This window comes from Meleagris gallopavo, chromosome 2 (assembly GCF_905368555.1).
Source record: "Meleagris gallopavo chromosome 2, MGAL_WU_HG_1.1, whole genome shotgun sequence".
Classification (NCBI taxonomy): Eukaryota; Metazoa; Chordata; class Aves; order Galliformes; family Phasianidae; genus Meleagris; species Meleagris gallopavo.
The window spans coordinates 39,518,705-39,536,637 of record NC_139405.1 but is presented as its reverse complement, the minus strand read 5'-3'; the positions used below and the strand labels follow the sequence as shown (position 1 = coordinate 39,536,637).

The 17,933-nt window shown below is 40.7% G+C and overlaps 1 protein-coding gene across 1 annotated transcript in view; it reads right to left on the bottom strand.

The window, feature by feature from the left end:
- Window positions 1–17,473, bottom strand: part of GALNT2 (polypeptide N-acetylgalactosaminyltransferase 2) — a 93,103-nt gene extending 75,630 nt beyond the window's left edge. The window contains exon 1 of the mRNA XM_085219765.1: window positions 17,234–17,473. Coding sequence (XP_085075891.1) covers window positions 17,234–17,353 — 120 coding nt within the window. The 5' untranslated portion in view covers window positions 17,354–17,473. The remainder of the gene's footprint in view (window positions 1–17,233) is intronic.
- Window positions 17,474–17,933: the final 460 nt, after the last annotated feature.

Genomic DNA, 17,933 nt, shown 5'->3' with positions numbered 1-17,933 from the left:
CAACAGCTTCGGCGCCAGAGGCTAAATTAGAGAGGGGGGAGGTTCTGCACAGTGATAATTTCTATTAATACATTTACTTTGTTGATAATCTGTGCTAAGAGAGCATATTACTTTTCAGTTCACATACAGTATTCTTCTTGCCAGTACCTTATACGGACAAATCTTAGATGAAATGTAAAGTTTTATATCCAGTAAATATAAATTTCTGGGTTGAATGTCAGCTCTTCCTTTCAAGTCAAGCAATTGAAAATGTCACAAAGGCAAGAGAAGGTTCAAGGAAAAATACTGAGGGTTATATCTGTTTTATGGAATGAATATGTTAGAACGAGCAGAACAAAGATGGTTGATTTTGTATGCAAGTAGAATAAAGAAATAGCTACATCACCACTCTTCAGAAATGCATTCCCAACGCTTTGGAGTTACGCCATACCAAACACAGACTCCAAGAATGCTACTAGAACAGATTCCTTTGGAAAAAGAAAGCCTGCAATGACTACAAGTTCACATTTGGCAGAAACTGTGAAGCCGTTTTTAAGTTAACCCTCCACTCCCTCATTCAATTAAAAAAAAAAAAAAAACCTCCTTGATAAATTCATGCTGAAGTTCAGTTTGAAATTGTGTCAGTTTGTCTGGCAGAATAGGCTGAAGCTTCATCACTTTCCCCCTGCTACTCACAGTCTGAAGAGCTACTTTTTTGTAAAACCATTTATTTATTCAGGATCTGATTACCATCAGCTCTATGTCATGCTTTCCCTCCAGCAGGAAAACAACCATGTTATTTCTTCTTTTTGTTTCTGAACTTCCCTCTTTCACACTGATTTGAGAATCCTCTAAGCAAGAAGAAAAACTATTCTTGTTTAATTACAATAATACTTATTACACAACTTCTCCCCGCACACATACAGAAGGTAGCAGACTGCACCACCATCCAACAAAATTCAACAGCCACTTAAATCAGAGACTAAATATACATGGTTTGCATCAGGAAAAAAGCACAATCATAAATAGACAGTCCAGTATAATTCCACTGACAGCTAGATCCTTGAAAAGACTGGTACAACTAAACAGTATAGCTCTGTACAAAGATACAGAAGAAGAAAAATCTGTGAAGACAGAAATGACACAGCTACTTGTTTGCAGAAGGACAGTTTCAGATCGAAGGGAGAAAACAGAAGTCAGAGGGATAACACAACTATTGGATGCAAAGCAAGCCAGTGAGGACAGAAGCTGCTAATCAGTGATCTTCACAAACCAAACAGAAATCTCTTTCCTAGAACAGAGCTGACCGTGCTCCTTAGGAGAGCAATGACCATCTGAACAGAGGGTTGATTTAAGTAACAGCTTGAAAATCAACATCTGTTTCAACTTGATGATAACTGTGTTAAAAATAATGTTTTGATGCTGAGAATTTGCTCCATCAAATAGTGTTACCGTAGTCTGGTGTAGTTTCTGTGGAAATAAATAGGAGGCATTACTTTCAGAGTGACCCACATAGTTATGAAGAACATCAGGTTTCTTCCAGGACTTCCAAAGGCTCCCACTTTCTCTAACTCTCAAAGAAAACCAGTATGTATTCAGGTGATTGCTGTTCATTCCTATTAGTTTGCAGTTCACAACTAGGAAGGCAAGTAGAAAAAATGAAAATATTAACAAAAATTTTAGTGAGGTCTACTTGTGCATTAATCATGACCACATGACCTCACCATGAGATAATTCAGTATTTTTTTTTTTTTGTCTATGTACAAAAATAAAGTACAAAAGACTTTTTTAGACAGATTTTATTTCATCAACCCTTTATGGATAAATCACTACAATGCCTATATCTCCACAATGCTTCAGATCAACATTCCTTGACTTGGGAAACATGTTCAACCACAGCCATCTAGTACCTGAGATCTAGAAAGTAGCATAGAGTATATGGTGATATGGAAGAGGGAATCAAACATTTTGCCATTCTCAAAAAGTAACAAGCTCCAAAATTTTTTAAGTCTTGAAGCCTGTAAAATAGTACATTGCAAAAATCAAACAAAAGCTAATCTGCTCATAAAAGACATAATACTTTCCACTTTCACTCTACACAGTTTATAAGTAAAATCAAGTGTTTTCATCAAATATTAAGAGTATTTTGGAACAAACAGTATTTATTTCTTGTTGTGATAGTAGAATTCTCCATTCTAATTTCTTTTACAGCAATGTGACAAAATAGGTTTTGTTTTAAATAATAAAGGTGGATAATAAGTGATGATGAGCACGTAACACATTCAGGATTACCTCATCACTAGTACGGCAGCTGAGAAGCAGAGCCTTGACAAATGCGCCCTGTCATAAGAAATACAAACTAATAGACCAAGTTTACTATTTAAGCAAAGTTTGAAAAACATTCTAAAATAGTAGTCAAATTAAAATTTTAGATACCTAACCATGGGAGAGAATTCAGTTGGCAACTTCATCTCTCCTTCATAATTGCAGATCCCTGAAAACACCTTCTGATCCATTTGAAATAAGTTGAAGCTATGCAGATAGACATACACATTTCTGGCACCAGCACTACTCACTCACAGGAGCAATGGCAGAAGAACAAAGGAAAAGTGAAATCCAAGTTCTACTCTAATTGCTTTGCAGCAGAGGCACTGAAATTAGGGGAAAATGTGGAAGGCCCATTCTCACTAGAACCTAATTCACTACCTGCCAAAACGTTACTACAAATTCTTAAGAAAGTCATCAATAGCAAAACAAGTGGCATACTTTTAACTTTCAGATACATATTCTTTACAATCTAAATTCACTGTTTCAACGACTAGAGTCCCAGTGATAGTTACGGAAGAAATTGACCCTTCTCTTCAAGAGTTCTCGTTCCTACATGGTTTTGCTGTAGTTCAAGCCATAACTTGGCTTGCAGGTTCTCCCACTTAACTCAAACTTTGTAGTGATTTTGAAGCATGATTGGTGGCTACATAAAATTCTGACTTTCATAGATCATTAAGGCTTGAAAATTTTCTGAAAGCTGAACCCCAGAAGTGGTACCGCCCAGAGCACCCAGCATCCTAGATGAAGAAACATGACTAGCCAATATGTTTTTCCTTCAGTTTTGTATATCTCTGTACCACATATTTAATCTTTCTATACACTACATTTTATAGCTGCAAGAAGACTCTGAAATATTAATATGGATGTGGTTTCTGCTTCTAAAAGCCTCTTTCTCTATCAATGCTAATCTAAGGCAGCTGAAAAATTCCATGTCCTTGGTATTCAAAGTCTACCAAAAAAAATGTAATTGTCACCACTCAAATCCTCAAATCCAAACATAACTGAAAAAGAAATAAATCAGAGTCAAGCTGTCAGGCAGAGAGCAAACATTAAGTAAAGGGATAAAACAGCATAAACAACAAAATACAAATATGAAAAGAACAACTTTCCACTCATATTTGTTCTTAATGGGAAATATTTGTATTTGTCTACAAGTGAACTTCCTAAACAGGCATACTGAACAGCTTATTCTAAAAGTGCATTGCTGCTCTTCACGGAAAGACTATTGTTTTGTAAACCTCAAAGCTAAGTGAATTTAATAGGATAACTGAAAGTATACATTTCTGCCAGTATAAACAAGCAAACAAACTAATCTGCAGCATGTTATTCTCTGCAGACTTTTTTCAGTTGAACCAGTTATGGCTTCCATGCAGAAAACAGGTAATGCAGGCAGCCTGCAATGCTAATGGTAAGGTTAAAATGAAGCGCGCTTATTCTCCTAGGGCGTGGGATGATTTTCAAAGACAGAGAGAAGGCAAGAAAAAGGCTGAGCTTCTCTAGGATATCTTTCTCCCCTTATTGACCTCCTGCTTATCTGCCTCCATTCCTTCCTTTTCTTACACAGGATGCATTGTTAGCAACTGATGAAATAATTACGTACAACAGATACTATGCTTTCAAAAACAAAGAAGCACTCTATGTCATCCTCTTTCCCATTTCTGTGGCAGAACACAAATAAGATGTGTGTTGGTGCATTTCAGATACTATTAAGATTATTTTCCCTCCTAGGAAACTGCCTGGTTTTGGACAGAAACGGAAGTAGCATGTTCCTGCTGATGCAACTATTTGCTGCAACAAAGCCCCACTGAATGAGAAAACAGTTCCATTGAATGTTCACACAAGATGCATTTTGTTTCTCTTCAGCCAACAACCACCACATCCTAGACTTTGGCAAGCCATTTCGTTAACACATGGACACACTGTATGTTCAGTTTTGCAAAGAAGCAACACGTGAACACCTAAATTTCAGAAGTAAAACAGAATGGGATGATGAAATACCTGGATGCCAGCAAAGAAATGGGAAGTCTGAAGTGTAGCTAAAATACATTTACACAAAGCCAACAATATAAAGTTGTGTGAAGGCGGTGACCATTTATTTTCCAAATAAAAGAGAAAATGAAGTGAGAGAGAAGGTTATAAGAAAACAAACCTCCTCCTTAATTTTAATGGCTAGGAAACACAAAGCAAGCTGACCACTCAGTCCAGGCCTGTACTTCTGTGAGTAAGTTATGGTCACCAGTCTCACAAATGAAAAAGCACAACTGCCTAAGAGGCAGCACACACTCATTCCCAATTTACCCTGAGCTCTCCTCCTGCCTTCTGTCTAATCCAAAGAGTAAAGAGACAGCAGCAAAACCAAGAATACTTTCTGCTATATCAAATAAGTGACTGTCAGGCACCCAAAGCTATGGGAGAATTGCTTTTATTTTGGGGAAGAAGGTAACAAATCACATTATGGGGAAGTCTTTTAACAGAACGTCTTACCAAAATGTGAATAGTTTTAGTAGCATAAAATACTACGCAGACACACACAAGAGGCTCACGTGTTAGAACATATTTTAAAAGACATAGACCTGAATCAAAGCATTCTTAAGCACTCATACCCTTAAGGAAACCAAACAAGGGCAGTGAGACAGAATCAGTCCAAAGTCTTACCCCCAAGTCCTAGAGAAACTTCAAACTTAATCAACTTTGGAAAATACAAATTGGAAAAAAAAAATGAGAAGTCCGGTTCTGCAGTCTAAGAATTTACCAGAACTGTTCTTCTCCATCAACTGAAAAGATCTTTCTTCCCTTGACCAACGGCATTCTCTTTAGATTTGATATGAACTTGGACAAGGATATGAACAAGGAGACAAGGATCAACTACTCTACTTGCATACAAGTAAGAGCAGCTAGATGTTCGAATAGAAACCCATGCGCACAGCACAAAGTTAGCAAATGGAGTCTACACAACTTACTGCTGTACATCTCCGTCCTCAAAGGAGTAACTGGGCACCATCTTACAAGTCATCTCTACTGGTGGAAGCGGTACAGGAACTTGAATGTCACTTCCAGAAAGAAACTGGCAGAATCAAGTATTAGCAGTTGCATGGTGCTAAATCTGAGATGTTGAGTTATTACACAATATAAAAATCTGACTGCCAGTATCATGGTAGGGATTAATTACTCAAAATATAAGATGCTAAAAGGCATCTGCATCTCTAATGGATATAAGCCAATAATTGCTACTTCCCCAACACAAAAGTACTCTTTTGAAGTATTCAGATAAGTAATCTTAAAGTTAACATGTGCAAACTAAGGCCATGTGCCTAAACACAGTAGCACTCAAAGGAGGTGCAGAAAACACAGCCCATACCACGTCTGCACAGGCTGATACAGTCTGACTGGGACAGCTCCTATCCATCAGTAGTTCTTACCTATACTAAAATCACTGCATCAATTGCCAAGCGCTGATGTTTACTGATAGAGTTGGGAAGAAGATAGTTTTATTTTTATATCAAAATTCAGTACTCAGAGAGGGAGGAGAGAATCAGCAGCTTAATTATCAAACTAAAAGCAAGAAATAGCACTCTGAAATGCATTAACTACTGTAGCTTCCAAAACTAGAAAGGACGCACTCGCACTTTTTCCATTCCGTTGCCTTTTTTTTTTAAACTATGTGTATAATGGCAAAAGACTATTCAAATATGGAGAAAATTACTAGAATTATCTTAAACTGATACGCCTGAAAAAGAAGAATAAACTACATCACAAGAAAGCAAACATGCTGATATCCCAGCTGCTGCTGTCTACTGCCAGTAGGAACATGAGAATATCCTAGATGAAAACACAGTACAGTTGCCAGGAGCAGAGTTTCACTGTTGTACTACAAAAATCCCTCCCATTGGAGACTCTTCTTCCTTCAACTGGCAGAAACATCCATCCAATCAACACCTCGATTACTCATCATTATGAACTAGCTTTCATTACGAACTGTGTTCATTACTAAAACTGGTATTTCTCTACATGGTTTCATCAATCCTCACTGACTTAACAAAATCACTCAAGCAGGAATTCACAAAAAAAAAAAAAAGTCCTCAAAATAATATACAATTGAAAAGCAATTGGTTCAGGCATTGTAAAGTACTTAAAGGAAGTAACATCTGAAGTACTCTCACACTGCAAGAGTTATCTAATAACATACCTAAATCGCCTCCTGCTTTTTTGTGTTGCTGTGGGTTTGTTTTTTTTTTTAATAACTTTTGGAACACCAAGAGCATTTCTATTATTTTGGGGGAAAGTCATTATAAGATGCACAAAATTCAGCAATTCTGTTGCATATTTATCCAAATCTGTCACTGGAAACTGTCTGAGAGAACACTTTCATGAGAGGACAACCACAGTCATAGTTAATCAGAACAAATGCCAAAATATTTCGAAACCATTGCCTGCATCTGAGCTGTAGCTGCTCTTTGAAATAAACATCGAAATATCACAATTCTAAACAAAACTGAACATGCATGAACTGAAGGTTTCAGAAGTGGTGAACATCAGCTACATAAGATCAGGCACTATCCATGGTTGTCTGCATAGCTTGCAACCCACAGTATCATACCCAGATCCACAACACAGTCCAGTCTTGTTCTCCTCAAAGCTTAGCAACTCTAGGTCACATCACACTTCAATACCAGAGCTTGCAAGGCTTGAGTTATTCTTTTTCATTTGAGTACAAATTGAGACATTATCATTTGTTGGAGTCTGTTCCATTCCTTAGTTTTAACACATACAAGCCAACTCTCTACTACATCTTGTTGAGAAATGCATAGACAAAAAGGGTTGTTTGGAACAGAAGACAAACCTTAAAAGATGACCACAAGAGAATTTTGGCTATAAGACTACGGCTTCACTCCCATGTCTAAATACCATTAGGAAAAAGCCCTTTCCTAAACTCACAAAGTACAAAGAACCTGTCAAGACCACTCAATCATTTGCACAACAGAACTGGGACTCCAGACAGTGCTATAAGGCAAACAACAGTCAAAATACTCCTGAATTTCACCGATCTTTCCAATATTGTCAGAGACTGTTTGCAACAGCTGAGTTGTTCAAGAAATCACTACTTATACACAGACAACTTAGCAAATCTGCTTCTTGAATATTTGCTGCATGCTTAATTTAAAAAAACAAAAACAAACAAAAAAAACCCAACTATTTTAACACTTAAATAAAGACACAATCATGGCCCCATATGAAACATTTACAACCATTAGAGAAATATTAAAAAAAGAAATCTCACACCCCATGTATGTAAAAACTTAGGATTTGCCTAAGCCTCTTGCTCTTGAGATGGCAAGCACATAGGAGAGAGAGCTAAGCGAGCACAGAATGGGGTTACCTTGCCTTTCTAGCTATTGTTCCTAGGATGCAAGTAGTGTTTTCCTGGAACACCACTATAATTTACATTAGTTATCACAGTAGGTAACCAAAATGGATTTTTAAGCAAACAACTTTCACTGTATTTCAAGTCAGGTACTTCATGCCTAAGCTAACATGAGCATTAAGATCAATCTCTTGCTTTTTTTTTATATAGTAGAGAATGCTCAGTAAGTATTGGGAATAACTGAACAACTGCACCTTAACCAAGGGAAATGCATCACTGCGACATCTCTCACAGCCCTGACAGTCACTGCAGATGAGTCCTTGAAATTTTTTTTCCTCCCTCGATCAGTAGAGGCTTATTTGTCCTGATGTGTTTCTAACTCACAGTCACAGTGGAGGCACCAACACTTCCACTCAGCTCCCTTTCCCCTTACTTTTCACACATCAGCTTCAGTACAAAACCTAAAGAGACAAACAAGTGCTACTGTTTGCTAGGCTGCTGCCAGCTGCTCTCAGTTGAAACGCTTCTCTCTGACTGCAAATACCTTTCTACTTTAACTAGCAAGACCTGCAACATATGATGTGCTCATTAACTGACCTGACACAGCTTAGCAAATTGGGCAGAGGTGTCTTTCACAGACGTCTATCCATTTAAAAGGTATTAAAAACAGCTCTTCAAAGTGTAGGAAGAGAACCAAGCTCCAGCTTTCTCACTGCACTTGCTACAATTACTGTTCCTTATCATCACCTACAAAAGACTCTGAATGAAACCTGGAAGCTGCCATCAGGTGAACAAAAAAACAACATTTTTAAATTAAAACTTGAAAAAGCATCACCTAACCATGTATCTGGATAATAACTATTCCACACACTAGAACACCAGTTATCCATAAAGACTAAATGGCATGGCTCATTTTCGTGTCAATGGCATTTTACTGGCAAAGCAACAGGGCAAGAACCCAAACGTATGCCGTGTTGTGCGAGCACAGGTCAGAGGAGTAAAGAATACATGTTTTCCACAAGTAGGTAATGCAGGAGAAAACAAGCAGACTTACTGTTAATGGATGGTCTGCTATGGTCTGAAGCACTCCACTGTAACAGGAGAGCACCATAACAAGGAGTTAATACACTGTCTGGACAACATATGCACTCCTCATTTCATGGAACACTCCAGCAGAAAATACCGTAATCCAATCGCTCCCACATTTTTGATAGGTCTGCCTACCACAGTAGTGGTTTTGTTAGAGGGACATTCCCCAGTGTTTGAACAGAGACCAGTAATGACACAAGCCAATCCACCATTAGCTGGTAGCAGCTAGCTACCAAATGAAATATGGAAATTTTCTTTACTGAGATCTTAAGAGAACCTGAATGTATTTGAGCAAACAGTTTTCCATTTAAGAAAAGCGAAAAAGGAAAAAAGAAAAGCGAAAAAGGAAAAAAGAAAAGCGAAAAAGGAAAAAAGAAAAGCGAAAAAGGAAAAAAGAAAAGCGAAAAAGGAAAAAAGAAAAGCGAAAAAGGAAAAAAGGAGTTAAGCTATATAAAAACTATTATTTCATCTCACTATAACATACCCATACCCACACACTGATCATCCTTAAACCAACAGGGCAGCTAAAGCAAATTATTTTAGTAACCAAAAGAAATTTCAGCTGTGCAGATTGTTTTCAGGGTAGTTAAACATTTGAAACTTCATACAACAAGGAAACATTTTCTTCTCATCAAGTCATGGTCTTAGAGGATTTGTTCACAATAGCGTTAGTTCAGTGCCAACTTTTTGTCAAATCTTTCCCTAACTAAATTCTTTTTGTTTCAAACAGCTCCTTTACTCAGTATGGACAATCTACTGCAGTTTGCTTATGCCCAAACTCAGCAGAATCCCTGCGTGCTGTTTTCCTTAAAGAGAGCACCCACATTGTATGGTAACTTTACAACTTCAAAAAGTTATTAAGAGGTTGAATCTGTAAACTTTTCAATTGACTCTTTCTTCCATAAGAGACCACAGTATACAAATCCAAATGATTGCTTTTGATGAATACCACATAGTAATTTTTGTGGATATATTTTCTTTTATTATCTCATTCCTTTTTCCATTTGAGTTTCATAAGCAGAGCTCAGAATTATTATGGGCAGGGATGGTCTCTTTATATAGATGGTCCCTTCAGATAGATGGTGTTCTCTGCCAGGTGGTTCAGGGATTCAAGTTAGCATTTTAACTCGTTTAAATGACAATAAACGCACCCTAGGCAATTAACAAACCCAATGTTTAAAAATACAAAAGTGGTGAAAATAAAGAGTTTAAACACATGGAAAAGCAACTGGAAAAATAAAGCGCTGACAGGCTTCAAACACAGCCGCTGCAAATTGCTATCATGTGAACAAGTCGTTTTGTAACAAGTTAATACGCTGAGAAGCCCCTCCTACAAAACCTACCATAAAGCCACAAAGAAAATGCACTATATTCCAACAGGGGAAGTATATGTTACAGCTTTAAGAAAGAAAACAGATGCTGAATTTTTTGCTCTCTTGATCATTAATAACTGCCTCAGGACTCATTAAGTACTCCTGCTTCATTCATGGTAAGATTGTTTGGCAAGTGAACTCTTATGAATGACAGGTAAGCGTGCACTCGGTGTGCACCACTCACACACAGTAATTTATCTTCCCTCCTCAATTCATCCCTTAATTCTTTAGAAGCTCACAGAAAGGGAAAAAACAGATGAGCACACACTCACTTCAAAACAAACAGCATAACAGAATGCACTCAGATTTTAAAATTCATATAGCCGAAGATGCCACCGGTTTGAATTTCATGATGACAACAGAACAACCTTATGCAACACCCACTCTGATATTCTGTTTCCCCCCACCCCAATATATGCAGGCAGTGACATTCAACTCCCTATTACTGAAGAAAAAAATATGAGAGTGCCTCACTACTTCCTGCAGATTCATTTTTAGAATTGAAGTCTATTGCCAACACATGGCACTGCCAACATACTGGCAATGCATTGCTCCTCCAATAGCTCCTGCTAAAAAAATCACATTTAGTAACAAGCTATCAATGTCCAGTCCATTGAAGGAACATTTGTACATAGCCTGGCTAAACGCTGATGGGTGCCATTACAACTGAGCAGCCACCTGAGAAGGTTATGTAAGAAAAGATTTAAATGGACCAAACCAACTTCAAAACACAAGTGTATATTTATCATTTGCACCGGCTACCTGAGCAGCTTAAATTCATCACCTGAGTTGACAGGATCAGTTGCATCCTAACTTTTTTGTTTCCAAATAGATGTATTTTATCCCAAGGTATCATGTATAGAATTCTTCATGAAAATATATGTAGTTGCAAAAAAATCAAGTCAAACTACATTTTCTAGGCCATGCATAGGTTTTATTTTTGAAACAGTTTCCAGACATGCAAGGGTTACCCTGTCATGACAGCTAGTACAGATACAAAGGCATCTCTTCTCTGCAACAGAGCAGCATTGTGAGCAGGCTTTCTAGCAGTTAATATCCAATCTCTTATCTGACCTCTCATCAACTGATAAAACAGCATCAGTTACGCACAAGCTCTTAGATATCACATCATACTGGAAAGCAAGAGAGGGGACGAGAGAAAAACAAAATCAACATTTCTCAGGAAGAAAAAAAACCCATGGAATTATCTTATAATGTTGAAGATAGAGATTGAAGTTCTCCAGCATGTATCAATCTTCTATTTTTCTAGATTGGTCTCAAAACCAAGTCATGTCTATTTCATTTTGTTAGTCACAACTGAGACGGATATTGAACATTCTTTTACTTAATATGAAGTAATTTTACTATATTAGAAAACTATTACATTCTATATTGCATTTTAAGTTGTATTTTTGGAAGCAGCTGGAATACCCTGAAAGAATGACTGACATTTGTTTACAACACATTTCAAACTGCATGACTGACAGGTAGACAAAAATAGGTAGGATACGTGGCACACTTTGTTCACATTCTAGTTAATTTTCTAACCTACATCTCTCAAAGGACATCATTATTAGAATTTACAAACTTTCGTACATAGAGATTACAGTAAACAACAAACTAAAGCAAAGCAAAAGAGAAGCACAGCTAACTATCACAACACCAGGAAAAGTGGAAAAGCAGCTTAACTACTCTGTTTCATGTAACCCCAAAGTCATTCTTGTTTCCTCAGTCCCTTCTGTTTATGCAACAAAAATAGATATCAACTGTTCAAGAACAATAGCATCCAAACCAAAGCCAGGGTCATCAGTTCCTACACTGATGGGTAGGTTGTGGGGGATGACACAGCACTCTTACGTCTAAGAATTTACTTCTCACTACCCTGTGATAACAACAAAAAAAACTCTATTTGGAAGCATTTCAAATTGCACAGACAATGAGAGGAAGAGCCTCATGCAACCACAGACCTAAAGAAGCTGCACAGAGTTTGCAGGTGGCTGTCTTTTCCTCACAGCTGAACTTAAATTCATGAAAGAAACAATCCACAAAGATAAGGCAGTAATTTCACCAAGTGACATTTTAAATTAAGAAAGCATGCACATGACAAACTTCAGAGACTTTACATTCCAGCAAGAGAAGGACAATCTTATCAAAGTGCCAAGGTATTTCATTTCTTTCACAGTTGTTATAGAATTATGTATAGCAGAAAAACACCTTTGGGACAGGAAATAGCTACCTGTTAAACAGCTAGAACATCCTTTTCTGTCTTCTTGCTCCTCCTAGAAGCAAATGCCACATGACAACGTGTCTTCATTTGTCTTAAGATCGAGATATTGGAAATCACATTCAATGTGGCATCATTACAAGGCACTACAGTTACCCTTAAGGAAGCAATAAACTAAACTTTCAATACTTAGTCATTAAAACTGGCAATGTCTTCCTTAGACAAAAGGAGACAACAGAATTGATGTTACTTTCAATCCTCTTCCAAAAAGGAGTTCTCCTGTCGTGAGAAAAACAGTGCACTCCACTGTTTCATTCTCTGACAAAACCTGGCTAATGCACCTACGGTTAAAACACACTTCCTTTTTCCTCCTACTTTAACCTTCAAAAAGAAACTCAAGTGCACTAAGTCTGTCGAACACACAGCTCCCTTACTCTCCTCCTCCTGTCATTATGCACACATAATGGTACACCTAAGAGCCTCACTTAACACTAACCGAAATAGTTCATCTGTTCCAAATGGAGAAGAAAGGAAGAGAAAGCAGCCCTTACGCTGGAAGGAGCTGTTGTAAAATTGGACCTTTGTAAAATCCCAAAGAAAGCAGCTGCCTTCTTCTCCCCCTGCTTTCCCCAAACGATTGACTTACTTTTAGTCAATCACATACTCCAGATATCATAGTTTACCTTTGAATTTCTTTCATCTTAGCTAACTTCATGGTACAGCCGCTAGCAAAAGCCTACTGAAAAGAAAAAAAAAAAAAGAAAAAGCACTATTGCTCCCTCCCTGCCCCAAAAACACACAAGCCCAGGGAACCGAAGGAAAAACCCCAGAGCAGCACAATGCACTGGGTTGTAACCAGTTCTGCAGGAGCAGTCTGCCTCCCTGTGGCTCAGCTAAAATCAATCCAAATTCTGCAACTCATTCTATTGCACCCAGAAAATCTGGCAAGCCAGAAGCTTAATGGGCCTTTAGTCCAAAGTGTTTCAGAGCTGTTTCCCCCCCCTTTTTTTTTTTTTTTAATTTTTTGTTTGGATTAGAAAGATGAAATATAAGAAAAAAGAGGTTTCTAATTTTAAACATGGCAAAAATTATCCAGCTCTGATTGCCTAGTAACTGTTTTACTCTCTTTCTCTAAAGTGCATGGAAAGGAAGAGAGGAGGCACAGCAGTGAGGGAGGGGGAAGAGGTCTACATTTAAAAAAAAAAAAAAAAAAAAACAGAACACCATCTTCACATAGCAACAAAAGCCAAAGCTTGTCAGTATTTTGGTACCTAAATCCAGGAGACTCCAAACATTGGCTCAGCTGCTGCTTTGCTTAGCAGGCATCTCCTCTTGATGCCTCCGCTTACAACACTCAGTGCCTACAGGTCTCCTCCAGGGTACGCCTATGAGGATTTCACTCTTGGCAGCAGTGAGGTGCTTGGTGCTTTCCTTCGTCCTGCCTGAAGGGCTCCATTCAGCAGGCCTTCTGCTGTAATGCTTGGAAGGACAAGCTGTTTTGTTGTTTCATACCCAGTCGTCACTCATTTGTGGAAGAACTTAGTTGTTAAGGGACTCAAAACAAAATCCGAAACAAGTTAAATGATTTCCAAATACACCAGTTTTGATTCACACCACTCTTTGAAGACTGGGGCGGTATCACTGGGGGATATCACCAGGATGATTCCAGCTTGGGAGGGGATGCATCATTTCTAACCACATTGAAGAAGCTGCTCTACTTTGTTCTGGGACACAGAGTACAAATTACATTTGCAGTGGGTTAAGAAATTTGCCCACAAGAAGGAAAGTTCCAGTCTCCACTCCAAAGGCTGTTTAATATAAAGCACAGTAAGTGAGCACAAGAGCAATCCACATTTTTCAGTCTCACAACTACTGGGCTTGCGACTTGCTTTCTTCTGTGTCACAGACTCTGTCTGTGGAACTATTTCACTAACCATTAAACAAGTGAGACAGACTTGCTCTTTCCAATCTACAATTCAGTGACCTGGCTGGACAAGGAGCAAGCTGAACCCCTGGTTCTCATGCTTAAAGTCACTCTCATTGGAGATTAAAAAGAATATGAAGGAGAAGTGATTCTGCCACCTCTAAGCACATTTGAATGAAAGGCTTCAACTTTGCCCCTTCTCTTCCTTTTAAGAAAAAAAGAAAAAAATGCTATCATACCTTAGATTCCAGAAGTGGAAGAAGTAATTTCATCCTACTACTGCTTTGTGCCTATTTCCAAAACATGAAATATTTCTCCTGCGTGTTATTATTATCCACATATTTATTAATGAGACAGCTTCTACTTTGTGTGCTTTAGCTCCACTTGTGCACGCTCAGCTCCTGCTGCCTACCTAGCCAGAGAAGTGCATACAGGGCTGTGGCTCCCACCACTGCTACCAGAGGCCGAATGCTTGGACAAGGATACTGCACACTGGAGCATCCAAATGGCTTGAAATGTTAGAAATGAAGAACCAAAATATGTAGAAGCTTACATCAACTCTGACACACCTCTACTAAAAAAAAAAAAAAAAATAAAGCATTCTTCTCGCTTTCTCAGGTGCAGTGCCAGAAAAGGGCAAATACTTTCACCTCTTCTAAAGGAAATGGGAATTGACTGTGTCTTCACAGCACAGGGTGTCGTACCAAACAAGTCCGGGGTGTCCAGATAATACATCAGGTCTGAATATGGAAAAAAAACATTCTTATGGAAAAACCATTCTGTTTGTCTAACTAGATCTGTAATTAACATGCAAATTACTTATTCACATAAATGAAGAATGATCTCCTTCTGGCTTCTGTAATTTTAGAGCCTCAACATGGCATACACTTCAATTTATAAGAAGCGATGTTCCTCTGTAAGCAACCCTGTTTTCATTGCATTGAAATAGTGGAAAAGCAATGAAAACTATGTGAAGTCATACAAACAAAGAAATTTACTACAGCAGGGTTTCTGTTCATAAGTTTAAGGCAGTTTGTGCTGTTGCTTTGTACCAGGGTCTGACACTAAGTTAATAAGGCTTTTATTGAGATTCAAAAGCTATTACATTACACACATCTTCCCATACTTACATTTGCTAACCTACACTGAGGCCCAGGATTAAATTTTACGCTTCGCTGACAGAAAATAGAATCCTCAATCACCAATCCACACATAATTGTTAATTTCCCCACTTGTTTCTCATGGTCATAGTACCTATTTTGTTCCTTACCACAACCTTAGTTTAAGCTTTCACATTTTTAAACCCAACACTGAGCTTCGGCTCATGCTTACAGAATATCTTATTTGCTTTAAACTCATCTCTGCTAAAACTCTCCAATTACCCATATTGGTAAGGTATATTAAACTGCTAGCAGAATAATGACAAGTTATAAGGCTGAAGCAAGCATCGGGGATTGTAGATCTCTTCAACCCATAATAGAAAGTCATACTACTACCAATAAGGAATAGCAGCAGGTTCTAGTAGATTAAGCACTAGAGTTGCTCTCAGAAAAACTGGTTTCTGTTCTGTTTTATTCTCACCTGGTCTTCTAGGTGACCTTGTGCAAATCACCATCCCCATGCTGCCGTTTCCCCAGCAGTAAAAATGAATTGAGCTCAGCTACAAATCTGAGTGGGAACTCAAAATGAAACATACTGGGAGTTAAAAATCTATTTCCCTATCTGCAGATATATGCGCCTTTGATAGCTTTGCTTTATCCCATTATGCATCAGCAGCAGCATAAGATTGCTTTTAGTTTCTAAACACACTCTGGTAGTTCCTCAAGAGAAGCTTTAGGGTACTGCCTTACTTTTTATCTTATGCTTCATCTATTTCCGCTACTGTATCTGCTCTGAGAGCCTGTATGTAGGATACATGCTTAACACTGTAACATACTGTGTCAACAGCCACTGTCCTGCAGACACGAGGTGCAAAGAAGAGGACACAACAGAGCACTGAGGCAGCCTGAGAGCAGTTCTCTCCCCAGAGCCCCGCTCCCCTCAGTAACACCGTAAGTCAGCATGCAAGCTCCGCTCCCATGGCTTGCACAGGAACCAGTCAGATCTTCGCCTGGAACACACACACCGATGAGGAGCACTGCATCAAAGTAATCGTACAGAGATCCCCGTGGCTGTGCTGGAGGAGCACCAGTCGGCTCACCTGCCAGCAGTGCCATTTTTAGCAAACAGCACGGCTCAGCCGCGGAGCGCTCTGCTCCTCACCCTCTGCCCATCTCTGGGTTCGCCTGGGGAATCTTTTACAATAAAGCTCACTTTCCAGAGGCTTGGCCACCGCAGCAGGAGGGTTTGCGGAAGCTCTTGACTCTGGGGAGGCACATGCAAATCCACGCATTCAAAACTCATTATTCCAAGCAGAGTTTTGGGGTGAAGGCTCTGCCTCGCACCTCGCCCTGCCATAGCACCGCTCTGACCCACGCAGATGGGAACGGCGGAGCGTTCAACTTCCCCCTCTTTCTCTCAACGACGGACCACCAAAGCACCTCCAAACGCTCTCCCAGAACAATGCCAGGGGGAAAGGACCATTAAAACAAATAAAATAAAACACGACGAGCGGGGAAAGCCCGACGCAGTCCCGGCCCACGATCAGCCCGGCTCTCCGGCGGGCAGGAGGAGAACCCCACGCAAAGAGAAGATGCCCGGGGTGGGAACGACACCCCACGCCGCCCCGCTGCTCCCGGCCCGCGACGTGGCTCGGCGCGGTTGGGCGGGAGCCGGTCTGAAGTCCACCGAGCAGCCGCCCGCCCCGCGGAACGCGCTGGGGGCGGGAGGAGAAACATAAAAATAAAGAGGAAAGGGTGGGGAGGAGCGGCGCGGGAGGGCGCCCCCCCGTACACGCCGAGGGCTCCCCGCAGCCCGCCAGGGGCTCGCAGCCGGGCACGGCGCCTCGCGCTCACCTTCCTGCCGCCGCCGCCGCCGCCGGCCAGCGCGGCGCTGCCGCCCGAGTACATGTAGTAAGCGATGCCCAGCACCCAGAGGAAGGCGAAGCAGAGGAGCAGCCGGGACCTGCGCCGCATCGTCCCCCGCGCCGCCGCCAGGCCACCAGGAAACGGCCAGCAGCAGCAGCCGCCGCGCCCGCCGCCGCCGCCGCCGCCGCGCAGGGTCAGGGGGCAGAGGGCGAGTGCCCGCCCCCCGACCAATCCCGCGCCGCCCGGCCCCGCGGGGGGCGGGGAAGGGCGGGGCCGTCAGCGTCGCCATGGTTGCAGCACGCCGGGCCGCCGCCGCCCCCCCGCGCGTTCAGAGACGCGCGCCGCGCCTGGCGGCCGGCAGACAGACTCGGGCTGCGGCGGCGGCGGGATGCTCGCTGCTCCGCTCCTCGTGCTCTTGAGGCCCCTGAGGCGGGCGGTGGGGCCGGTGGTCCTCGCTAAGCCTCGGAGAGGGGCGGCTCAGGGCTGCAATTCTAAGTTTAAAGGTTTTCTCTGTTGCCTCATTGTGTTTTCTCAACGGGTGGCTTTATCACCGCCCATTTGGGCCCGACACCGCTTTTCTCTGCTCCGTCTGTTCGTGCCAATATCAGACTTCTGCCGGTGCCTTAGCACGGACGGCCGCAAAGACCCTCTGGACTGCGAGTCGTGCCAGAATGCAGCAGGGGCTCGG